General features: G+C 38.2%; 1 protein-coding gene across 2 annotated transcripts; it reads left to right on the top strand.

Annotated features, from left to right (window-relative positions):
• On the top strand, positions 1–26,845 carry exoc3l2b (exocyst complex component 3-like 2b). Of its 2 annotated transcripts, none has more exons than XM_017490287.3 (13): positions 1–156; positions 9,970–10,452; positions 10,583–10,806; positions 16,503–17,157; positions 17,423–17,537; positions 18,185–18,295; positions 19,003–19,103; positions 19,344–19,457; positions 19,570–19,705; positions 20,379–20,501; positions 21,586–21,741; positions 22,540–22,661; positions 24,680–26,845. In XM_017490287.3, the coding sequence occupies exons 2-13, from the start codon at positions 9,992–9,994 to the stop codon at positions 24,960–24,962; spliced, it is 2,601 nt and encodes an 866-aa protein (XP_017345776.1). In that variant the 5' UTR covers positions 1–156; positions 9,970–9,991; the 3' UTR covers positions 24,963–26,845. The 2 variants fall into 2 exon arrangements, with proteins under 2 accessions (XP_017345776.1, XP_017345775.1); XM_017490286.3 differs by lacking the exon at positions 1–156 and adding an exon at positions 6,173–6,323.
• Positions 26,846–27,829: the final 984 nt, after the last annotated feature.

Genomic DNA, 27,829 nt, shown 5'->3' on the forward strand with positions numbered 1-27,829 from the left:
TCTTTGCTTGGGACAGACACACTCATATAGTTCGTCACTCTGGTATTAACCACCATATACGGTATACTGACATACACTCAGAAAGACACCTACGAGGCTCCAGAATGTTGCAGCTTTGAGACTATTAGACACAAACCACTGTACCAATTGATTAAGGTAAGAGCAAAATGTTGGGAACTTTCTGTTATTACTGTGCTGTCACTGGCTTTCACAACTGACAATGTGAAACTTTGCTCCGTATCTAGCTGAATTAGATTTGTATTAGTTAGTGTGTTGGTAACATAGAATAGTGTGTATTCAGGCACCAAAGCATCAACAAATGACACATGTCAGGAAGGCTTTATATCACAATGATGTTTGTGTACACTGCCATTTTATCTAAAACACTTTCTGGACAGTGATGATCATTTAACAGTAGTTTGGTTAGTTAGGTAGTTTGGTAGTTAGTCTGACTCTGTGATGTAAAAGATGGCTCACAAGGTCTGAACACTTGTCCTACATCTACTGAGTCAACTTGCCTTATGATTGGGTGAGTCATAACGGTCTATTTGTAACTATGTAATCTCCATATGTTTACATGAGCATGCTTATGATGATGATGCATATGTGCAGATAACGTGGCCTGTGTAGTAATTACAAAAGACATGCACATTTCCACAAATATCATAGTTATACATATCATACTTACAGATATTAGAGCCTGTTTTTTTTCTCCATAAACTATGCTTGTATGGTGAAGGGTAGTAACAAAAAAGATGTATCTGAATTACATAACAATTAAAAAAAAAAAAAAACTGATTACAAAAATCAAGTTCTTTGTTCATAATCAGAGGTCACTATTAGGAAAAAAAAAATCAAATCAACTTAAGAGTTCTTCGGTTGTCCCTCTGGCTGAACGCTTAAATATTCTATGTAGAGCCCTAAAAAAAAGTGTTGAAAAGTGTAGGATACATGAAAATCAATTATATTCGATTATATCTACTGTTTTATGGAATGCTTGATTTTGGAAGGTCAATGAATTATAGTATATTAATTCGCAATTTACTTAAATTGAAATAAAAACTGTATAATAGTTCCTACTATATGACTGAGATGAAGGCATGCAATAGGTACATAAATAAAGGATTACAATGCTGCAGTAGTACTTTTAGCTGAAACCTGATGGCTTGCAGTGTTGTTCTAATCAAATGAAATTGTTCTGTCCTCATCATTATTCAATGTAGCATGCCTGGTGCATATAAATATAAAGATGAGACTGTTATCAATGCATGTAAAGAAGCACTTGATTTACCTCGTTCTTTTTGGACATTCCTTAAAACAGTGAAAGATTATTTTACACAGAAGTATAATGAAACCAGTTGCTGTAGATCACAAGTAATGGGCGGAAATTATTAGATTACACTTCTTAAATAATTAATATAATAATCTAGATAATAATATAAATTGACTGATTATATATCTCTAATCATATACAGTTTGTCAGTCATTTACCTAAGACTGCTGAAGACATTACTCTGCAGTGCAGCTGATAACTGAGGAAATTTTGTCACAGGGTGAAGTGTTGTCGGAAATGGTCTGAAAGTAATATATTTATAGCTTTACAATAACAAATGTTTTAACTACCAGAAGATTGTGTTGAAAAAACCCCCACAAATATGAAAGATATATCACTAAGAAAAATCATTGCCAACTTCAAATGCATAATGAGAATTGTGAGGAAGCAGAAGGCTGTGTAATAATATCCCTTTCCTCAAAACCACAAATTAAGTTCTTACTGAGTGACAATTTCCGCAACAATCTTTAAAAATTAGCTATAACCTGCACCCCTGACTACAAAAGGGCAACTCTATGATGTCAAATCAGTGCTCATCCTTCCAGCTATGACAGATGCCCTTAGTGCATCCAGCAGAACCAGGGTGCTAACAGATCTACTCAGCATGAATAAAGGATAACCCTTTTATTCCTGCACTGGTCATCACTTTAGGCCGAACGAGCAGGGTAGCGGAAAACTACTCCATCAGGCCTTGTGCTCTCAGGGCACTTAATATTGCCCTTATTTCATCAAGTGGTGATGGCACGATTAGAGAGCATTTCCTTTGGTTCATTGAAATGATTTTAACTGTCACTGATTGAAGCATCCCCTCTTATCTCATTCCACAACTGAAATACAGAGAAAGGTCAATTTCGCTGTATCTTTCATGTTCATCGGTACACAGAATGGTGCAATATACCATGTAACATAAAGACCTTGGTCGGAATGTCTTAAATCTGACTTTCCTGCCAACATTAGTTCATGTTATGGATATGTTATATACATGCCAATGAATGCATGAGAAAAGTCAAATATTGCTTAAACATATTGATGAAAAGCAATCTGCTTTAAGCTTACTGATGGTCAAAACGTATGTCTTAAAATCATGGAATTGTCAGATAGTTAGTATATTTTTATGTATATTTTTGAACATTTATTTAACTATATTCCGTTTTTATTTGTGTTTTTGTATTGTTTCACATAATTTCTTTAAATTTGAATACAACATAAAGACCCTGCAGAGGTTAAACAGTCAGTATTTAGGAGCCGATATGACACCTACAACACCTTGAGCTTCAGAGAATAATGTTCCTAGTAAACTATACTTACATACGTGTACGTGTTCACAAACACTGGTGACAGTGTATAACATAAATAGGTCATAATGCAGTAAAACAGCTGTCGTGTAAGGTCTAGCATTTTCATTCTCTTAACCCTTTGCTTTGTATGTGTTTTATTCTAACAGTCCAGATACCAAATTCTGGTCTGTATCCTGTCACTAATGTTTTACCCGAGATTTAGGCCTGCTGCCTCAGTGATCAAATTCCTAAGATGTAAATCAAGTACTATCTAAACACTTGGAGAGTGTGGACAAATCTCAAATTACGAAATAAATCAGCATAAGCAAACAGAAATCTAGCTATGTAAATCAAACACACACCAGCATGCTTTCCCGTTCAGCAAAGTGCTGGAAAATATTTTGAAGCAGCGCCAAGGTGACCTTCACTTCCAGCAAGAGGGAAAGGACACAAGGACCCTCAGTTCACATAACAATGAAAAATCTTATTGTTATGCAGTGTTATTTCCTGAAATAATAGACTCCTCTTTCAGGCGTTTACTGCACAATTCCACATCTTTATCACCTGCTGGAATTAGATATGACACTCATTGCAGTTCTCTGGTACTCTCTTTTTGGCCCATGACAAGCAACAGGAACAAGTGTGTGATACCCTTGCTCTGTTTCCACCCTGATAGAGGCAGTTTAAAGTCTGTAATTCATTATCAAGTAAGAGACATGGGACAAAGGGGCTGCAGTTTATCATGTGCACTAACCCTGAGTTGGTAAAATTCAAATGGGAATGGCTATTGTTGGGGATCTTCTGACCCTTCATACATGATCTCTTGGATGCCAAGGAATTACTATTTAAGGCACATGGCATAGGGCATAGACATCATTACAGGTTTTCCTTGTGTGAGTTAATCAGAAGTTAATCAGTACATAAACATATAATCTAGGTTTTTCCCTTTAGCGAAACGTTAAAGTTCAAACTGAGGATCAAACACCTACAGGCCAGTCAGGCACAAATGAACACCATAAAGGTTGCATTAGTACTGTAGGTGTTTAACACTGTTGATTTTGCTCTGTACAAACGAGTTAAGCAATTTTTCCTAGGAAAACATTTGACCTCTGTCTGCTATCAGACCAGAGAAGGCAGCCATTTGAGTCCATCCATTGTTTATAAATCCATTAGTTGAGCTTTACTCAAGTGTTTACCCTATCACAAAAGGAAAAGTCATTTTCCTCATACTCATATTGGCTGCCATGATTCTAGGGGAAGCGACTGTTTGGAGAAACACACATACTCCTCCACTGTGGTCACAAAACAAAGTCATTTTTTAGACTGATGTGATTGAAATGTAGCTGTTGTGACGCACTGCACAGTAATCTCTATTGTGTTTCGTGACCAGTTGATGCACAGTCTGACTTCCTACGGGCACATGTCCAGACTGACTGTCACATGGCAAAAACAACACCATAAACATTGAAAGATAGTAATAGGTGTGAGGAGTCACAGATTCCAATGAATTACAATCACAATAAATCCTTTGCTGTACCAAAAATGCATCGAGGGGTGGTTCAGGCTATGCCAGCATGATCCCTTTCTGCTTTACAGGGATCAAAACAAATGACAGATTATGTCAGATATCGAGTCCTCCTGATATGCAACATGACTGATCAAAAAAATTTATGATCCAGTACAGTTTTAAGATGGGATTAAATTAAAGGGAACAGTCACAGAATAAACAGTAAATTAATTAAACCAGCAGTGAAGCATTCATACATTAGGGCGAGTTCAGATATACTGTGACATCAGGTGTGAGGCACAGTGGTTAGCACATTTGCCTCGGGGTTGGGGGTTTGAATCAAATTAACTGCCTCTGCACTGTGTGCATGGAGCTTGTGTGTTCTCCCCGTGCTTCAGGGTTTTCCTCAGGGTACTCTGGTTTCCTCCCCCAGTCAAAAGACGTTAGTTGTAGGTTGAATGGCAGTTCCAAATTGTCCGAAGTGTGTGTGCGCGATTGTGCCCTGTGATCCAGGGTGTCCCCCGCCCTGTGCCACGAGTTCACTGGGACAGGCTACAGGCTCCCCGCATGAACTTGTGTAGGATAAGCGGTACAGAAAATGGATGGATGAGACATCAGGTAAATTGGGACAGTTTCATTTAGCAACATTTATTTTCTAGTCTGATAGTCAAAACCTGTGTTACAAAGCAATTGCAGTGAAAATGCTTGAAATAAATAACATAATTATTGATAGACCGAACATTAATAATATCATATAAAGGGGTGCGATCAGTATCCAACAGGAAGTTGACCCCAAAAAAATGTTGATGAAAAGGTTATAAAACTGTCATGACTGTTATATTCCACATATTTATGCAGTTTGTTCAAATTGTTGTGTTTTTATTGAAGCACCTAAGGAAGTAGGGGAATAAGACTGACTGTCAAATTTAGAACATTAGTAGGCTATATTTTAGTGGTGTTTTACTAATTAAATTTTTATTTCATTTGTTTGTACTGAATTTGAGAAAAGATTGATTGTGAATTTGGAAAATACTGAAGATTTTCTAAACCTTGTTTCTGTCGTTGCTGTAAGAAATGAATTACTGAATGTCACCAAGGCCAATATATTAATATATACTCAATTTTATTTGGTCTGCTATGTTCATGCAACAAATACATAATGCTTTAAAGCTGTTATTAAGTATGAAACTAAAGACCTACCCTGCTGAAAAAAAAAAACCCAATAGAAACCATCACAGAAAGTCTAGTGATTTCCACTACAACTACCATTGCACACCATCAACTAACGATTAAAAACATTATCATTATTGGTCCTTAATGGTATCCACTAGACATAAAATGCTACCAATGGAAGGCAAAAAATTACCAATAGAGATCAATGGGAACCATTACAGTTTCCGTAAAACCAATACAATTCCCCTTATAACCATTAAAACCATTACAAATTCTATGAGGGTTTCAACTGTGTTTTTTTCAGTAGGGTAAACCAGTGAGGATGTGTCAAAAAATTACCAAACATCATTAAAATGGTTTTCATTCAGTCTTGACAAAAGTGTAAGCCACATTGTAAGCTACTTTAGAACATGATATACAGTTTTCATTCACATTTCAGAAATTTGGAGTGTGTTTAATATTTGTTTAATGACAATAAGGTTTAGACATGGTGGAAGTTCAAAAACTGTCCCAATACATCTGAATTCACACGATATAAGGCTTAAAATATGGCTGTAGAAGTACAGCCACACCAATTTGTATCTAAATAATAGTGTTAGTGATGATATGAAGAAGATTAAGTTAGCTGTTCGCTTTGCCAGTGAACCGATATGTGATTCGTCTCTTTTACGGTCATGGGGTGAATCGACTTGCGAGAGGAAATGAATTAAACACACGAACACAGAGTCATTCTGATAACTTTAAAAAACCCATTGTCGTTCCCTACTTGTCTATCATTTACCCTCATGATATTTCTAGATGCCCATTTCCGCGTGGTGAATCAAACAAACAAAACTCGACAGGTTTAAGTCATTTAAAAGAGTTGTTCGAAAGAATCGGTTCAGTTGTCAGGTCCAACCCACCAAAATAAAAGCCAGAGGTTTGGCAGTGAGGCTTGACAGTTTCGGCACGGCATTTCCCAAAAAACCTCTTTAGACTTGTGGATTGCAGTGTTTTCGTGTTCCTGTCATGAACAAAGAACAGGATGGATTGTGTAAGTACACAGCTTCTATGACAAGTTTTCTTTTAGATGAAACTCATTAGAATTAGCTATTTTCTGTGAGTCAGGGTAGGCACAATAAAGGATGTATGAGCCTGTGTAAAATAAAACAAATGAATCATAATATACATCAGTATTATTGCTGTATTTTTTTTTGTGTGTGTGTGTGTGGGGGGGGGGGGGGGGGGGGATAACTGTCAATTTCACTTATATGCAGCTGTTTCAAGCTGTAAAAAGCTCCAACCATAAATATACTTTCCAGTAGATTGATAGCGTAATTTATTCCAAAACTAGTTTGAAGTTTAAATAATTGTAAATTAAATAAAGTTATGTAATTAAAAAAACATGACACCAGAATTGGATTGCTCAGCAGTTCTCAAGTACAGCCAAGGTCAGTGTTCTTGCCCTTTACCACAGCTAGTATTCAGTCTCCAGTCATGCGTATGTTAAGAAGATTCATCTTAGCAGTTTACAATAAATTAAGACAGACAGATAAGTTTCCCTCATAAACTTTCTGTAGGTTTGTTTTGAAAACCTCATGACCTAGGTTGGTCGTTTCCTATTTGGATTGTTATTGCTATTATTGCATGATTTTAGTGACAGTAGTAGAAACAAGGAGAAATCTGACCCTAGATCAGAAATAAATCTAACATAGATCAGGGAATTGAAATTTAAATGAGCTGACCCAGACATTTTTTATTTCCTTGTCAGAAAAAAAGAAACATTCTACCCCTCTTGCATTTTCTAATGGCATTTCGACATTGATCTACTGGGGTTAAAGATTTACTCCTACAATAACCTTGCAATTAAATGTGTCATGGAAAATCACGTTTATGGCAGGGCATATTCCAGTGTTCAGAATGTACACAAAGTTAAATTATCTCATAGACCTATCCAAGTCAGTTATTCAACATGCATGTGCTAATCAACCTTTGCAGGAATTTTATGTAATAGCTTGGCAACCACTGCACTGAAACAAAAAGAAATTAGTGATATGCAAACTTAGTTAGAAACAAGCTGTTCTAAGTGCTGTAATAGGGTCTTACTGAGCTGAACAGGAGTCAACTGTGACATGGTATATGCGATCCAAGTAATAGTTAATATGTTCAATATTAAAATGCATTGAAGAGCCTTAACTTAAGCCCATTGTCCTGGACATGTGCCTGGTGCTATGCCTCTATGGCTTGGGTGCATTTAAACCTTCCCTCAGGGAAAGTCATGCAGAGCCTTTGGGATCCCGCCAACATTCCTGGTCTTCCTGGTCAAGAGCCCTGGTCATTGCACACTTTTTGGCACATATTAAAACCAGACCTTCTCTTTCCCTGCCTAATCCTTCCATATATTTCTCCCCAGCCTCCTTTTACCAATCTTTCATGTTGACTATTTACTATATGTTGTCGTTGTTGTTGTTGTTGGTGGGTTTTTTTTTAAATAAATACAAAATATTATTAAGTCAGTAGGCTAAACGAGACAACAAATTCATGTGTGTAAGAGAATGTGTAAAACTATCAGGAGAGCTCCTATCTGAACTAACAACAAAGTGCCAGCCTTTAAATGAGATATAGTGCTAGTAAAATTATGTTAGCAATAAATGTTTAGGTAGTTCCTACTGAAACAATGAGTAGAGCCATCCAAAGAGGAAAATCTTAACCAGGGTCAAGTAGGACATGCCAGAAACTCATGACCTTCCAATGAATCAAAACACTGTTTAGATATTAATTCAAATCACAAAGTCAAAATGTGAGGTGGTAGGAAAGTGCAGAGACAATTCTTCATTATTAAACTGCTGTACATACAAAAACTCAATTATCAACACTTTACAGTCGAAAGTAACTGTTGTTATTTAATTCACAGCTTTATTCTAAATGGCTTCTACTTAGCCTTTCATAATAGCAGTAGTTTCTTGTTTTCATGCAGGATGTAATCTGCTACCTGTGCAATACAGGAAATAGACAGCATGGAAAGGTGATCATATAGTCTTTATATCTCACTCAACTCTAACTTTAACCCGCCATTCCAGCAGGGCTCTGTATTAAAGTTTATAATTAGAGCTGGACAGATTATAGAAGATAACTTGATGAATTGCAATAAACTTAAGAAGTGAGATGCATGAAGTGTACAGGTGCATGTGTACAGGGCAGTGGTAACTCATGGGTTAAAATTTTGGACTACTGATTGGAAGGTTGTGACTTCAAATCCCTTTAGCAAGCCCCTAAACCCTCAACTGCTTACTTGTACAAATTAGATAAATGTAAGTCCCCCTGTATAGGGGTATCTGCCAAATACCCTAAATGTAAATGTGTAGCAGGCAGCTCACAACTTTAATCCATATGACCAGGAAGCATTTGGACTCAAAGTAATACAATGTAAAATGTTTTTGGTCACATTCTATCATCATTGCTGTATTTTCTTCAGTCACCACATCTTCCACCTTGATCTATTTTGCTTTTTGGTGTTGTAGATAAATCAGGCATTCCATTCAGTTTCCCTATTTTCACAAACGCAGCTGCACCCACTTCCGTCTTAACTCCCTCATTCTAATCACACCAAACTGCTAAAAATTGCTTGGGTGTACTGAAACTGAATTGAGCAAGAAGCTTTAAAATTACTAATCACAATAAATGCTTTGTACCAAGAATTATCCATGATTTTAGCTGTTGCGTAACTTCCTTTCTGTGGACCTTCATTCCTTGTTCAATAATTACTTGACAGATGAGTCCAATGACCACTGAAGGTTAACTATTATTCACTCAAACTAAAAGTTAGGAATTAGTTGATTATTAAGCAGTCACTGACTGTGCCTTATGTTCTCCAACTCTTCCCATCCTCTACTATCCATGGAAGTCATATGGAAAAATCATATGTGCATAATTATTATTACATTTAGGAAGCTCTTAACAATAGGCCTTCTTCAAGAATTCATAACTCGCTATTGATTTCACACTGTGGCTTTTTACTCTGAACAGTTTATTAGCATTTAATTTAATCCAAGCTCGCAAACTTGTGTATCCAATTTTCAACAACCCACTCATGAGTATATGTAACATCTATGAATTGGCAAATTACTTTAAGCTTAAGATCATCTCCTCTCCCATATGCTCATACACAAATATACAAATTAACCAGCAGGAAGTGATTCAGCACTGTTCCCTTCACTCTCGTCACCAGACACAAGTACTATTATGGAAGTCTAACAGGACGTCACAGACTAAGGCTCATGTGGGATATTTACAGTATGCATAGTCAACTCACAACACATCCAACACATACTATATTTTCAACACATATTCAAGTAAGTGCACTGTTCAGCCTCTAGACTCCACAGGCTAATAACTAATCCCAATGCAGTCCGAACTGGTTGAGCAATAAAGTAGAGAGAGTATAATCAAGGACAGGTGTGACTAAAATACCTATCTCACCATAAGATAGTGACAAAACAGAACAATCTTATTTAGCAGATTTATGACCAATGTTTAAGGAAGAGATTTTGGGTCATATTTAATTGCTCAAAATGCCTTACACAACTGAACAAAAATGGTTTCATTTAAACAAGATGGACATGTGATTATCTGTAGCTCAGTAACGAGTAAGAGCAGGGACATGTCTCTCTATTGACTGATTGTTTTCTATTTTTCCTCAGTGTTTATCCTCCAGGCCGAAGCATGCCTGTTCTTAAGAACCTCCCAGCTCGGCTGAAGGGGGCCAAGGGGAATTTGGAGTTGGAGAACACTCACAGTGAACTGATTCTCCGCAAGATGAGTCTCAACCACAACCCGTTTGAGGTGAACGGCTTAGATGAGGAGTGGCCCAGGCACAATGGTGGCTCACTCCTGGATGGGGATGCTCCCCGAGATCGTAACCCATTTGAGGATGAGGAGGATGAGAATGAGGCCAATGAAGTGAGGCGTGGGGGCTCAGGAAAGGGTGGTACTTTGAAAGGGACGCTTGACCGCATCAAAGGCGTTTCACCACTCAAGACCCTGGGCAAGCTAGGCAAGGGCCTGCGCATGTCAGGCAGGAGTAAGGGCAGTGCCACCCCTTCTCCACAGGGCTCCATTGGTATGCCCTCACCCATGGAGAAAAAGAAGAAGGGCCGACGGAGTTCAGAGGGAAGTCTTCTAAGGTACATTTATAGAGCTTGATTAGGCCCTTGACATGTTAGCACAGTCACTGATGTTAAGAGCTTTCCACAAGGTTATGAAATGATAAACCAACCAGCTTCACATATTGAACTGTTTCCTTCTTCTACACAGGATGGCAGGAAGATGCAGAGAGAGCCTCCGTAAAGAGAGCTTACCCAATGGAGACCTGTGTTCAGAGAGTGATGCTGATTCAACCAGTCGTAAACTGTCCCTCTTGAAAATTGTGGGTAGAGGCAAGAAGAGGGAGTCACTGGTTGACCGCTCAGCATCCCCTGGCCCTGAAGAAGAGCCAGTAGAGGAAGTGCCAGTAGTCAAACCCCGAGAGCCTCTCTCAGGTAAGTTGACGTGCTGCATCCAAGACAATTATGGGAACCAATTAGGTATCTCAGTTTTTAAGTATGGCATCTCATCTAGGATGTATTCCTGCTTCATATCTAGTATTCTTGGGATAGGCTCCGGATCCACTACAACTCTACTACAAGGATAAAGTGGTTACTAAAGACTGAAAAAAAAAGAAAAAACCTTTTAATTATTATTACTAAATACTATGTCAGATTTAAATACTATGGTAGACTATATGACCATAGGTTTGTTGGACAAAAGACAATCTAAATACTCATTTGTGGACAAGTACATTTGATTTACACAGTGCACTTGAAGAGGGAGGCAGCAACAAAGACAGAGGTTCATTGCTTAGCTGGACCTGCATGCTTATAAATGCATGAAAGTTATTTATGAAGTTTAGTGTGATCAGATCAGATAACAGAGAGCTTTCAGAGGGCTTGTTTGGGCAAGATGCAGAATCTTGGCCCAACAACTGAACGCCTTATTTTATTAATTAACTGTAAATTGTATAGTGAACTTTATCCACATTAACATACCACGAGGATGTAACCACTAATATAATTAACATGGTCATCTTTTAGTAAGTAAACTTTCATTCAGGGTGACTTTTTACACATCTCCCAACATATGTTTGTTTTATACATATGTGCACCTGTATTTTCTGTGGAGAGGGCATTTAAATAGTTCATGACTGAGAGCAGATGGTGGTGACATGCATTCCGACTTTTAATCAGAGCATTTTCTGTGCCGATGTACTCCAAAGACTAATCACTCGTACTGCCACTGAACCAGAATATGGCTATATCATCTTACCATATCTCTAAAGCACAAGATGGGTTGTCAAATCTAAAAGCTTTGAAAGATCTCGATTTCCCTGTAAGTACAGTATGAACACAGCAAAGGAAAGAGGAATTTGTGTAAAGGGGAACTAGGTATTTATCTCTCAAATCTCAGCTTTGTCTCAGTTGGGGTGGGAAGGGTGACAAGCTGAAGCTGCTGCTTTCCATTCCACAGCTGACACAGCACAAAATGCCCTTTTATTTGTATGTTTAGCCACATTATGTTGATGGGAAAACATTCTACTGACCTTATGATCATTCCGGTTTCCACACTCTTAGGAGCTCTCTGCTTCACCACACTGTGCAAATTATACCACAGGACTCTTTAAGCTCCATCGAGTTTCCATGGAAAATTAGTCACTTGTTCAATGTACTACTGATTTTAATAGTCATTTGTAACTTTAAAAAACTTGAGAGAGTATACAATACATCTCAATTCCTGCTTCACAGATGTAAGCCTTATGTTAAAGGAAAACATTGTTCTGTTAAGTGGCAGCTGTTCTGAAGTGGCAGCAGATTCCTTGGTGGTTTTCTGGAGAGTGATTCTCATAGCATTTCTTTCTGGTTTTATAACAAGAAATGCAGACTTGACACGTTTTACGAATGAAGCATATTTGCATATTACTTCACATTGTGCCAAATATTACTAAAAGATGTACTGCCACTCGCAACAGTTAATGTTATCAACAATAGTAAACCAATAATATACTAAGAAGTTCTTTCAGTGGTTTCTTCATGTGTTTTAAATCATTCATAGGAATGAAGGGTTTGATCATTAAAGAATGATGGAAAAATGTTGTGTAGCACCAAGAATGATGTTCAAATTAATCATATCAAATTAATCACAGAACAAAATCACTTTAATCGCTAAATGTACAGGTGCACTGGAAGTTAGCTGATTTATTTGGAGAATTTGGCAAAGAAATTGCTATAAATTAATCATTACCAACTGTTAATTACCATTTATTTACCTCTTACTGTTCCCAATATACAATGAAACAAACTTTTGATGGAGATATATATATGTGTGTGTGTGTGTGTGTGTGTGTGTGTGTGTGTGTGTGTGTGTGTTATAAATATGTTGAAACTAATAAGAAATGGAATGTTGTCACAAGAGTGAGGACCTGCTGCCATCTCCCAGTTGTTCGAGGGGTTTAAAAGGGTTAATAAATGATTCTAAATTTTACATGGTATGTTGAGTTAAAAAATTTTGGGCTTTTCCATGAACAATTGTTTTTAACCAGACACTTGACTTCAGGAATACGCTCAAAATGTGCCTGGGAAATAGTGACAATAATGTCCTTGCTTATTTCACCCCAAAATATAACTTCAATATGCATGAACTATATAGTGTGAAGGAAAACAGAAAAGACCATTACATTCTCACCAGTAATTAGAAAAGAAAAAAAACACAAGAAAAAACACGAACAGGAGCTCCAAGTACTATATAAGCTGACAGCTATATGGAGATCATTTGTATGGTTTCTTTCTTCTGTTTCAAACATCTTACCAGTGTTATGTTTTATTGTGAATACAAGGCATTATTAGAGTACCCAGCTGTCCTTGTTCACTGGGATGGGCTCTGGTTAAATACTTTTGATAAGTAGACCATTTATTGAGGTGGTTACACCAGAGAGCAGTAAATGATTTCCAGACTTCATCCAATTACAGCCAATGACCATCAACCATAAAACTATAAAACTAGCTTTGAGCCATACATCAGTGGCCATGGGAACAGTGTCAAAGCACAACTTTGGTAACCAATATATTCATAATCGTGTGATAGCGTGACCGGTTACACCCCACTGGCAATCACCTACCTCATGCTTAAGAGGACAAAAATCACATTACTAAGCTAAGCTTTCATACACACCTAAATCACTTCCATTTATCAGAAATTAAATAATTGGTGAATATAACAAGGGTAACATAGTGTGGCAGATGTAGACTCATTGGACGCTGTACATGTCCATAGTAATTGAAGCTTGGAGTAAGACCAGTGTGACCTGATCTGGGTTCAAGTCTGCACCCAGCCAAAAGCTCTCCAATGACAGGAGTGGCTGATGTGCACTTAATCCAAAAGCCAGTCCATGTCCAAATGGCTGAATCTATACAAGAGCTTAAGCTCCAGTGGTATTCTGACAGGCTCAGTCTCGCCCAGGGACACTAGACACTACAGCCAAGCAGGTCTGATCCAGCTGTGCCAGTGGGGGTTTTGAGAATAGGGGAGCGATGAGAAAACACTAGCCTGCTCACTTTTTAAGAAAAATATTTGTCTACCCTGCACACCCCCGTGATGGAGGTGGGGAGTGGGAGTTGAAAAAATAGAGGGAGTCTCAGATATCTTTTTTTCTAAAGCCTCTTTGAGCCATGCCAGCTGAACAGTTAGTGAATATGCAGTGAAGGTGGATCATTTGTGGCTTAAGGGATTAAAGGGTGATGTCCTATATCTTTGGCTCTCAGAGTAGGTGTACAAGTGGCATGGATTATGCAGGTGCTTGAGTTATGTTACTGGATATCCTGCTTCCTCATTACTTTGATAATACTCCACAAATGTAATACTAATGTCATAAACACAGTTTTCCAACTGTTCCCTGTTGCCTTCGAAGAATATGTAGCAACTTTTCCATTACTTTTCTTTTTGTTAAAGAAGGGTCATATGTCAATGCATAAAAATACATACATGCTCTTTGCAGCAGGGTCAAAGGGCAAGTGCCTTTGAAAACAAAGACATAGTGTTCTTCTGAAACACAGAACCCAGCCTCACTCCCCATTTTGGCAGTCTTCCACATTTTAATGACTCTAGGATAAACCAAGAACTCACTCAACATCTGGCAATTAAGCCTCAATGTCATTTCAAGGACATATTTTACAGGTTTCTGCTTAGAGGTGATTGGTATTTCTAGAAGTGGTGCCCATTCATTAAGCTACCCCATCCCCTCAGTGACGTTTTTGTCCTTGGGTGGAGGACTTTAGCCCGGATGGGTTTACCAGAGGAAGTGGCTCCTACTTTCTTACACAAGAACAGGGAGCACACTCATTTTCCCTGCCCTCCTCCTGTGTGATAGCAATAGGACTGTCAGCATTGTCTTATATATTTAGACCTCCTTCCGATGGGTTGGCGAATCAACATAACCGTCATGATTTGCAGTAATGGTGCTGCAGGGGTTACAGCGTGCGGTGGAATGGTTTGACACTGTTTCCTCAAGTGGGACAGGGACGGATAAGCTGGGCGCCAACTGAGCTCCCCAGCATCCTCTACGCTAAAAGAAAAGTTTTTTTTAGGAAATGAATTCAGCAACTAGGTGGTAAGATGACCCTTATCTGTCTGAACGAGTATTCTGAATTACAGTATGACACTAACTTTTCCTGTGACATTTATTTAGAAATGCTTTGATTTCTACGAATAGGAACCCATTATCGAAATCCTGTCTTTCCATGTAAAGATCCCTGGGTTCTATGGAACTAACAGAAGCAAGGGGTGACTCTTTAAAGATTCCCCAAGGAGCAAGCCAATGCTAAATGATCAGACACCCCCATGTGTCTGAACAGAGTTTATGTAAGCAAACAGCAGGAGTAATGGGAAATCTGATACATGATACATTATATTAGGCACACCGGTCATTCATACACATATACTGTAGCAGAAACACTAGTGGTCTCCTCAAGGTCATTTACTTCTTTCTGTGACTGCAATAATATAGCAGTAGAGTTTTCCTGATTTTAAGTGTACATGTAGTTGTATATCCTGGAAGTTACTCTGATTATCCACTGTTACTGATGGGACTGGATCTGGATATCTGGACATATTTTAATTGCTCCACTTTTATGTCTGGTTTTATTAATTAACATATGTGTTTTATCAGGAAAATATATTGTTACTGGACAAAACAAGACTCATGAAATCCATCAACTATGTTTTACCTTCCATTTGAACCAAGTCAAATGCATAAGTGAAAGTTACTGACTGTGTCAGATCCTGTCATCACCAGTCAGTACATATTACTTGAGCTAGATTATGGAAATTCACTAGTCCCAAATGAGAGGATCAGGAATGATGTAATGGGTGTGAGCACTGATCTTACTGAGAACTGGTCTACTTCATCGCTAATTTTATTACAAATGTAAAAAGTTCTCATTTGACCACATCAGAGGTGCTAGTGAGATCACATCGACAGACAAGTCTTTGTAGTATCAACAAGCAGTAGCCTGCCAAACTGGACTTTCAAGATGTTATGTTCAAACTGTCATAATAAAAAGGATGAGGGCAGAAAATGTGTTGAAAAAGCCAAAAATTTGTCTGCATCTTAAAGGTTATTTCCTTAAGGGACGGAATGAAATCCAATCAAATGCTTGCTCTGTATCTGGCGGAGTCATCTGGCACCAAAGGTAATGCTTGACTATGAGAATAAGTCCATGAGAAATAGTCTGGTAGGGTGTGTTACAGCTAAGAATTTTATTTTAGTGAAAGGCAAAGCAGAAGAGATTGTAGTATGCCAAAGTCTTATAACCACAAGCAGAAGGTTTTATGGAGTCCAAATTTGAGATGCCAAAAGAAGAGCTGCTGATAAGCACATGGAAATGTCAGGGCTATGTGATCATCTGATCAAGTAAAGCTTGTAGGGGTTAAAAGTATGATAAAATCTGAGGAATATAAACATATACATTATCTGTACATTTTATCATGTACATCCTTCGTATAGGTGCACTTTAAAGTTGCCCACTGAGTGTATATTCCTGCTCTTACTATGTGACAATACTCTCCTGCAGGATCTTGTCATGTACTATAAAGAATAAAACCTCACTCCATCTATCTCCTGTTTTCTGTCCCTTGAACTTCGTCTCAGTGTTGGAGATCCTGCAGCTGGTGACCAAGCGAGACTTGTTCCTGGCAGACACTCACATACTAGAGCTAGAACAGGAGTGTAAGGAGGTGTCCACTACACCACCAGGGGGTGCGGAAGATCTCACTAGCCCCAGCAGCAAAGACAGCATCCGGCGTAAGACTAAGGACGTGGAACTATTGTACGAGGCCCTGCAAAAGGAGCTGTGGGATGTGGTCCGGGAATCCCTACGGTCTCCCACTGCTGGGCCTAACCTAGGCCTGGTGGTGCAGGTCCTCCAACAGGAAGAACAGGCTGATCGGGACTGGACCACAAGTGAGGGCGCTGTTCCAGGCGGATCACGGCCCAGAGAGCTGAAAAAGCGATGGAAGGAGGCTGTGGCTGAGGCCGCTAATGAGAATTTGCCCAAGTCTGAGGTGGTCCTGGCAGGTGAGCTGTTGGCATACCTGGATAAACTGCGAATTCGCATGGTAGAGGATCTTGGAGCGGCCCGTCGGAATGTTGTATCTGTGTACCCTGAGGAGTATGATGCCTTTCAAGTGTATGTACATAGTTACCATCAGGCCGTCACATGCCGGTTACAGACCATCACTAAAGGAGAACTGCAAATTACCGACATATACTCCCTTCTAGACTGGCTCTACAACATATATGACAGGTAAATAAAAGTTTTGGTTAGCTCCAGTAGATGACCATTTTTGGTCAACAGTTTTTATCGTTTGTCATGGTGTTTGAATAATGTTTCCTGGGCCACTTAATGTGAGGCCCTTCCTACAGGAGGAATTTTAGTAAATAACATTATTGATAAGTTCTTGTTGATAAGGGTCTGGAAACATGTGCCTACGCCTATCCCGTCAAATTCCAAAGTGTCCTCACAAGTGCTGTCCAAAATCTCTGAGTAACTCTTCCGGTTGTTGCTGTAGGGACGTTATTGGAACAGTGAGCATAACATCACCCATCAACCGTTCTCAGCTCAGCCCACTACTGCCAGCAGAGATGGTGGACAAGCTTGAGCTGGACTGCCTCAACTATGTCAGGGTAAGAGAGAAAATCTCCAAAAACACCCCATGTGTTTCCCTCTTCCCAGATCCCTAGGGGCAAAGTCCTCATCCCAGTGGACGGAAAAGGGTGCATCTACGGCATGTCCTGTTGAGTCCAGTGGTTGACTGGTCGTTGCGACCTGCACGGCCAATTAGAGTGTGGCATTTCAGGGTCAAGTCAAAGTTTTCCTGTTCACAATGAACAACACAATAGGAGTCAGTGTTACAACAAGGCTTTTCCCTCTAATTAGGCTACTTGAATGAGAGTCAATGCAGGTGTGATACAGTCTATGTGATGAAGTCACTGCACAGACTGTAGACAACATATTCCACAGGCATGTCCTAGAAAGAAGGGGAGTAAGTGAGTGTACTTAACAGTTTATTTATAAGTCATTGTTTATTTCAAGAACACTATCTCACACACACACACACACACACACACACACACACACACACACACACACACACACACACACACACACACACACACATATATATATATATATATATATATATATATATATATATATATATATATATATATATATATCAGGAAATCCTAGGAGAAAACGTCATGCTGTCTGTGAAGAAGCTGAAGCTGGGGCTTATACGTATAAATGTATTTAACTTGCTATTGTATTCCAGGGGAAAGTAACCAATGAGCTGTCTCAGGTGTTGGATGAGGAAGAAAAGAGATGGATAGAAACGCTGCACGTTGAGGAATATCAGATCCCACTCTCTAATGCAGTTATTCAGGTTAGCACCGTAAATGCAATGCACATATATGTATTTTTTGAAAAAATAAATGAAAAGTTTCCATTGTGTACCAGTTTTTGAGGCTCTTTGCTTGCCTCTACTGGCCACAGAGGATTTTACTTATTGCTCTGGGAAGTAGTACCCATGTCACCTTAACATTGCCTACATAGTTGTCCTCATCTTCTATATTTGTATCAATTCTGCACGTTTCTGTATTGTATATAAATAGATCAGTGACAGAATTAGATATGTTAGAAAGTGCTCTCCACCACCATCATCAAAACTCCAAATAAGGAATATCTTTTTGAAGAATGATGTTCATCATTTCCTCCCAAATTATTACTAGTTTGATACTTTATGTTTGTTTTTCCTTTCATTTGTCACCTGTCTGTATATTTGTATAGCAAATAATTGTATATGTCAGTTTGCACACATTGGTGTGTTGTTTGAATATACCATGCTTTATAAATCATATACTGAATGAGCCAGCTTATAATTACTGGTCCACTGGTGAGTCGATAATAACTGAATGTTTTCCCAACTTCGACTGTGGGAATCAGTTTTTTACCTTGATTTTGCATGAAATGCTCACAGGAAGAATTTACATATTCTTAAACTGAATGAGTTGATACATACTGTATAATACATATAACTGTAGCACTCTGGAAGAGTTTTTTTTTTTTATTCCAGTATGTATTTCTTTACAGAGACTGCAGGGAGATCTTGAACGATCTGCAGTGATTAACCGAGGTCTGGCCTCACGAGTAGCGCAGTGCAGTCTTAATGGCCTTGCAGATTTTCTGTACAGGTGAGAAAATTCTTCTTGACATATCAGTTATAACTCTTGACTTGACTTGACTTTTGACCTTTATGTTGTTGTTTTTCAGGATACACACACTTTTCACTTTTAACATCTTGGATTTCTGTCCATAAACATAAATTGTATTCAATTCAAAAACCAAGTAGTCTGCAGTGTTGTAGCCATGGAATGTAGTTCCACTGTACCCATCATCATAGCTAAACCTATTTGCGTCTTTTGTTGCCACAGCTTTCAAAGGAAAGTGGAAATGTTCCATGAAGGCCTTGTTAGTGCATTTGGAGAAAATGAAGATGGTTATGTTGCCAAGACAATTGCTTTAGCCAACTGCTGTCCACCTTTCAGGTACATCTACACAAGTTTTTTTGTTATTATTATTCTAAGCAAATTATTGCTGTTTATTGATTTCTGTTCAGATCTATGTATGGGAAAATGTGTATGTGTGCACTGTGAACAGGAGCTTTGTAGAGCGATGTGTACACAGTGACCCTGCTGTCAGTGAAGACTCTGGCCGCAGAGCCAACACCGCCCTGGACAAGATCGTAAACCTGAGTGTGAGAGTGCTGAATGACAGGATATTTGAGCACATCAGGGTGAGTATGTCTCACACACACACACACACTTCACACATCGCCATGTTGTCTAGGCATACACACACATACAAAATCTGCTGATTATAGGTAATTTAGTTGCTGAAATGTAATTTCAAAATTTTTACAAGATAGATAGATAGTTTTGAGTATTTAAAATAAATACTAGTACTGCTGCATACAGTTATTTGCTTCTTGGAGGAATTTTTTTTCTACTAAAAGTGCATACACACCCATACACACATACATTATGAACTGATTCCATGTTAGTTGCACGACTCGTTCCAAGAATATAAAGAATATCTTATCAGCGCTTCCTTTGTGGTTTGTTCTCAGGGATGTTGGCTCACAAACAGGTCAGGGATAAAACATAAAAATAACTTGTTTTGACAAACACGGCCAAACAAGATGTATTTGGCTGAATGCCACGTAGTATATTCAGAGACCACAGTAGTGCTGGGCACTGCCAGGCGTCATGGGCTACAAAGTCTCATCATGTATCCTGACTGGAGAACTAAGAATGGAAATTTTCTAGGGGTTGTTGTTTTGTCAGGAAGTCTTTTCTGCTCTCTGGAATTCCACATACAAAAACTCGCCCATGAAGAAAGTGAGAGAAAGTGAAAAGTTCTTTTGTTGGTTGTTTCATCACTTCTGATACACAAATTCTGTTTTGTAGCCTTTCTTTGATAAACTGGTGAAGAGGAAATGGCTGAGCAACACGGAGGCATTTGAGCAGATTGTATCTCTCATCAGGGAACACTTCAAGAAGTTTAAAAGGATGGAAGGCCCACCATACCAGGTCTACAAGCAGTGCCACTGTCTTTAATCTTATGTAAAATACTACAAAATGTCCCATGCTATTAAAACAAATGTAAAAATTGTATAAATTTACAGTATCTCACTGACAGCAAAGTTGCCAAGCAGATACCATAATTAATATTCAGCATTCATACTGTAATGTTGTAATGTTTGTGTACAGTAATGGCACATGGTACTGTAATTTTAAAGAGCATGAATTATGCATTGGTAAAAATTACAAAAACAAAAAAACACTTTTACAGTTATATTGCTCTTTTATTACCAAATATAAATTTCGAATACATTTGAAAAAAAATTTGTGTCAAAAATCCTAACTCAAGAATTTCTTTTCAGTAGCTTTTCTGAGTGTCTAGCTAAGTAAATTAATTGGCTAGCTAGGTATTAGAATGTTTTGTGTTTGCAGGTGCTAGCTATTAGGAAGCTAACCTAATCTTACTTCACCTGAGAGCAGTTGTACACGCTCTGGATGCAGACTGTAACATCAGTCTAGTTCATTATCAGTCAGAGCATCCAGTTTTAGATGGATATATATTTAACTAGCTACCACAAGCTATAAGGAATACCTGTTTAAAGTGGTAGGCTATTTGGTAGCTACCTAGCAAAGGCTAGGCATAGATTTACCCCTGGTTTAAACTTCTTGCACTTACCCTGACCGGTTTGGCTATTTATACCTGTTTTATCAAACAGTCTGAAAAGTCAATACTAAGTTTGCTGCTTTTGTCCCTAGTTTTACAGTAAAGTTAATACTGTATTCAGCAATGTTAAAGTAGCTATACAGTAAGGTCTTTTGATAATCCAAATATTTTACCAGAACTCCACACGGAGCTCTGTATTCAGTGAACCACATTTAAACCACATTTAAAGTACTATACTGCTTTGAACATTTTTTTTACTGTAGAAAATAAAACAAAATGGTTTACACGCTTTTATTATACAGCATATTTTCTATGCCATGTGTCTACCTTACCTTATCATTTCTATGATCGTTTTGGTGATTAATGATTGTTTAATTTGTTCAATTAAAGCATTAATTTAATTCGATTTCATTCACATTGTCATTGCAGGTCCTGGTGGGAGAGGTCCATCGTCGGGTGATGACTGAGTATCTTCGTGCCATTATGAGAGGCCGAATCATCTGCACTTCACTCAAGATGAGGAAGAGAATGGCCGGCCGTCTCAGAGAAGAGGGCAAGAACCTTAAAACACTCTTCAAAGAGTTGGTGAGTCGCACGCAACTGTTTGTTTTTTTGTCATATGGAAAATATGACCATTGCAGGATGTGATGGCAGTTCCCACAAAAACACAAGAACCTCCCCTTCAATAAAATATGAACAGACATTTCCGAGACATTTCTAAACATGCATCGTTTACTATAACGCCGTTCATTTGACACATGTCACTGATCGTTCATGACTCATCTGAGGTCAGTGTAAGATTTGCAGTTCCTCTGAGCAGATGACAGACTGCAGACACTGAGGCATTGCAACGCATAGCCATAAAGTGTCCTGCTTTTTTAAGGTCATTTCCATGACCCCTCACACTCCCTGCTTCTCCTGTATAGCCTTTCCTTGCTCTACTCAAAACATCCATTTGTCACCTATGTGGACAACAGGATGGCTTTGTTTATGGAGGAGCGTCCTGTCATGATTCTTTGAAGCGATGAGTGACCTCTAAGGTCAAGCTGAGAGTCAGGAAAAACTCAGCTTATAGTAGGCCTAGATATTTAACCTTAGTTACAATAGCATGAACTCCAGCATTGGTAATGTTTTTCCAGACTATGGATAAACATTAGAGTATTCTAGTGCTCAGACCTCCTGATTCATGACTCAGTGAGAGCAAAACAGATCAATTTTGATGAAACTTTAGTCGACATTCCTGGGTATGACTACACCATCATGATTAAAGATACTGGCATTCTTGGATTTATATTTAGTGCTTAGAGATTTTAAGATTTTATATTCAGAGATTTTAAGAATCTGGTATGATTATTATGTTGACCTGTTTTTTTTTTACCACAGGAGTCCACAGCCTCATGGCTGGACAGTGCCATTCCCCACATATCAGAGATCATTCTGCTGGAAGACACACCCTCGATCCAAATAGAGGTTGGCGTCCTAGTTCGGGAATTCCCTGACGTACGGTAAGTGTCAAATGAGCTACCTTGTCATATGAGTGAGATACCTTGCATCCCTCTCAATATGATGGAGGTCAGTGCACAGGGATCTCAGGTCATTTGGCAGAACATAACCATTCAGTCTGATGATGAATGAGGGCCTTATGAAAGCAAACAAGTCCTCTGTGGCTTCCTGATTTTTTTATTTTTTTTATTTTTTATGAGAGACTGTTTGGTTAGCCCAGATTCACATAAAACCCAAGGAATTGTCCATCTCTGAGTAGCAACAAAGACAAAGCAAAAATATAGGCATCCTGCCAAGGCCTGTGGCTTAACCTGTTTAAAGGTCCCATAGGATTGCAGAGGACTGGAATTTGTGCACAAGCCACCTTTTTCCTGACATCTAAATTTTCCCAGGATTCATGGCTGAAGCCGGTTTTGTATTTCCAGTCATAGCACTGTTTGCATAGGATAGTGGACTAGTGTTTTTTTTAAAAATAGAAAATAACACGAAATGGCACGAAATCGGAGATGGATGCATACTGGTGAATATATAAAACGTTGCAGTGACCATTTAGTAGTAGGCCCTCCCTCAAAGCTTACCAGCAGTGGATATTGCGGAAATGCCCGATTTCATACAGACTGTTATCATTGTTGTGGCTCTGTAAAGTCTTCCTACCAACCAAAAAGGCTTTTTGATGGATAAAATTTGGAAAACCATGCAAATAGAAAAACATTGCTTGTCTCAATGTTCTGAACACCTGCTTGCAAATAAGCAACAGTATTCTGTACATTGCATTACTTTATGCAACTGGGACAGCTTTCAGACAAACTCCATGAGTTTTACCAGGGTTCTTGTGCAGGTCTGGCCAGTCTGAAAAGTATAGAATTTAAAGGCATGCATTCCCAGACATGGCAAAATATGAAAGTATCCAGAATAAATTCAGAAAAAGGTGTGAATATTATGAACATGGATTGTTGTCAGAGTAAGACCCCACTGTCAGAGTTGTCAGAGTAAGAGTATGACCCCACTAAGGTCCTAAATCCATAGTTTTTAGACATCCCCTATTTTAAACATTTTATATTGTTCTCTACTCATGATACAGTTATAGAAATGATCCCGAAAACTGAATATCAGGAGTCTGTAAACCTTAACAAAATCAGAGAAATATCTTGCAAAAAGCAAGCACCCTGTTTTAATCTGATGCTTAGTGTTTAGCACATTTGCCTCGCACCTCTCTAGTGTTTGGGGCTCGAATCCCACCTCCACCCTGCGTATGGAGCTTGCATGTTCTCCCTGTGCTGGGATAGGCTCCAGGCTCCCTGCGACCCTAGGATAAGAAGTACAGAAAATGGATGGATGGATGGATGTAACCAGTAAAAACCTTCAATCCTAAAGAAGTTACTTTCCACTTCAAATTCATATTTACTGTCTACAACAGCTACAAGCTGCAAAAATTATTTGTGTTTGCCCTAAATTAGGTTTTTTTCCTCATGTGTTTATTGACGATAATGTATGTTATAAAGTGTGCATTATTTATGTATGTCTTGCTGCCATTTAAGCAAGAAAGTAAATAAAAGCTAAGCAAAGTATGCAACAAAGATAATGTAATTTGATAGTTAAACATGATGAACTGCTCTGGAACAGAAGGGTCCAAAAACAGGAGTCAGTTGTTTCACTGTGTGCATTGTTATATTGCGTAAGAATTTTGCCACATTGTTCAGTGTCCAGATATTAAATCTAATCAATACTTAATTCAGTTAAAGCCCGTACGTGTCAAAGAAAACATATGACCTGCTTTTGCTGCATTATATTTTTCCTGTCTAATTAAAGACATCTTTCAGAACAAATAGTCTATAATGAAGACGAATAGTTTAAAATGCAGCAGCATTTCCTGCTTATTAGATTATCAAAACAGCTTTATTTATCACAAGGTTTCAAATGAAATGTTGTGAAATTAATTATTGCATAGTTAGGCTTACTGTACACATACAGTGACCACAAAATAAATGATCACACATTAAATATTGTTCTCGCCTTATAGGAAGAAGCATGTATCTGCCATCCTGAATATCCGGGGAATGACTCGGCAGACTGAGAGACAGGAGATCCTCAACATTGTGAAAGACATCGAGAATAGCGATAGTCTCTCACAACTGCCGCGAGACCGTGCTCTGTTTGCAGACGTGCCTGTGACGTCTGAGGTACACTGTCTGAACATGGGCCTAAGCCGCATCGCCCTCACTGCCTCCTCCTGTTTCTACAGCTTACGATTTCGCCAGCGCAGGAGAACCCCAGTCAGGGAGACCCATGACGACATGCTGTAACCAAATCTAAAAACATACAACATGTCAAAAAATTAGTACACCCCATGGAAATCATTGCCTTTTTTGACATATTTGAACAAGCAAACATTTGATCATCTTTGAAACAGTGCCTATTAATAAAGTTGATATACTTGAACAAAACCACAATGAAAAATAGCTTTTTCAATCATTTATTCAAAATAAATACCAATAGATGTGATATTCTTCTGTGGAAAAAGTAAGTACACCCTTGGCCTCTGAAGCTAGTATTGCCCCCTTTAGCAGAAATAACTTCTTGTAGGCGTTTTGCATAATTGTCCACCAGGCTTGCTGGAATTGTTTACCACTCTTCCATGCAATATTTTTTCAGTTGCAAGATGTTTGAGGGTTTTCTTGCATGTACTGCCTGTTTCAAAATCCCCCACAACATTTCAATGGGATTCAAATCACTTGCCAGACTCATAATCATCCACAACCTTTTATTCTGAAGGCCTTATCGAACTCTTTAGATCTGGGCATGATGACACCACATACCTCAGTAACAAAGGGAACACCAGACACTAGATATAACAGGGGTATAAATAAGACCGGTTCCACCTGCACTCCCTAAGCAGGATCTAATCACTGGCACCCAATCTTGAACGCCTGAATCAAATGATATGGTTTTGAATTACTTACTTTTTCCATGTTACTGATCTGTTTGTTTGTTTGTTTTTTGTTAATTTAAATTGTGAAAATTGCTACAAAATGTCAATTTTATGTGTCATATGATAGAGTGTATCAACTTTATTAATAGGCACTGTTACAAAGAGAATCACATGTTTTCTTGTCCAAATATGTCAACAACAAAAAACCCAACCATTTCCATGGGATGTATTATTTTTTCACATGACTGTATGATACATTTCAATATCGACAAGTTGAGTCTTTCTCCACAGTGAAGTATGAAAACTGGAGCTGGGCAATAAGCAGTGTTTGGAGTGGTTTGAAACCTTTAAAAACACGGTTCGTGTCACACAAAAGGACTTTTTTTCTGTATCATAAATACCTGGTAAAAGGGGTTGAGCTAGCATTAGTGAAACTGGGACCATTTTAGAAGCTTGTTAGTTGCAATATTTTCATGTGCATTGAAATTTTATATTATTTGGATCCCAAAAGTATTTAAATGAATCAGAACATTTCGCACAAAACACAGCTCACTTTAAAACAAATGGAATTGTTTAAATTAATGAGATTGTCTCTTCTTTCGGCTGTCATACTAGTACTGATGTGACTGTTATTTGTACAGTACATGGTGATTTAATACTTGATCTAAGGTACTACACAATGATCTAGGATTTTTTTTCTTGTATTTAAATGTCATTTCATGCTGCAATCATTGTAGTGCTGATGATAATCCAAATCTGCTTGGAGAAAGAAATCAAGTGCTACTTTTTATGTTCCAGATGCTAGACATACATTATTTATTGTATCAAGGCATGCCATGTTTTTATGTCTTACTCAATAATGCAGTATGAAAAATACCCACATACTTTATTTTGTAGAAATATCTTAGTGTAAAGACTGGCATTTTAATGCCCTTCTTTTTAATGCTCAAGAGACCAACAAATAGCACTTTTCCTTCACAGATGTCTTTTTTTTGTTTTCTTTTTTGTTCATTCCGAGCCTAAGGAAGTTGTCTTTAACTCTCTAACTTTTCAGTAAGACAGACTGTATTCCTATACCTTCTGGGGAGTCTGTATATGTTGATAAAAGAACAGCATGTAAAAGGCATCAAAGATCATTTTCATTGTGCTTTAGGGTACTTTGTATATTTAAAAGATTTAAGCTTTTTTTTCTTTTGGACATAGAAAACCTCTGTATATTAGTCAAATCATATAAGAATAAAGGATATGATATATTGATATATGCTTTTTTTTCACAGCACTCATGAGACCTTTTAGGGAACTATTTATCTGTACTCTGCTCAGTTTTTCTGAAAGGTTTATGAGCACTGGGCTATTCATAAAAAGACAAAAGAAAACTTGAATGCATGGTAAGGTTGGAATATTCATGTATTTCTAACATACTTTAGATGAACACAATCCCTAAAAACTAATATACACTCAACAGTCACTTTAATAGGAACACTTGTACTCCTGCTATGCAATCAGCCAGTCATGTAGGGACGTGTGTCACATTCTAGGCGAAGTTTTAGCAAATCTTATCCTGTTCATGTGTAACAGTAGTGGAACCTGATGGGGTCTTCTGTTGTTATAGTCCATCCCCCACAAGTTTCAGCATATTGTGCATTTTGTGATGCCTTTCTACTCACGATGTTTATAAAGAGTGGTTATTTGAGTCAAGGTAGACTTCCTGTCAGCTTGAGCCCAGTCCATAGAACTGCCAATGACTGGATGTTTTTTGCACCATTCAGTGTAAATTCTAGAGAGTGTTATCCCAGGAGCTCAGCAGTTTCTGAAATATTCAAATCAGCCTGTCTGGCACCAACAACCATGCCGTGATCAAGAACACATTTTCCCCGTTCTGATGTTTGATGTGAACATTAACTGAAGCTCTTGACCTGTATCTGCATGATTTTATCGTTGCACTGCTGCCACATGATTGGCTGATTAGATAATTGCATGAGTGTGCAAGAGAGCAGGTGTTCCTACTGTATTAAGACTATTATAGTATATAATTATAATTATTGTATGATTATAATTTTATATGTTTTAATAATTCTATTAACATAAGATATTGGACATTGGAAGGAGAGGTCATCAGTGAAACTTACTGTATCACACTTCTTATTAAGAGTGTCTAGTCCAGAACAAAATATACAAACCAACAGAAATAAAGAATTTGCCCTGTACAAACTAGTTTCTCCTGGAAATAGCAGAATTTAC

Source organism: Ictalurus punctatus, chromosome 17 (assembly GCF_001660625.3).
Source record: "Ictalurus punctatus breed USDA103 chromosome 17, Coco_2.0, whole genome shotgun sequence".
Lineage (NCBI taxonomy): Eukaryota > Metazoa > Chordata > Actinopteri > Siluriformes > Ictaluridae > Ictalurus > Ictalurus punctatus.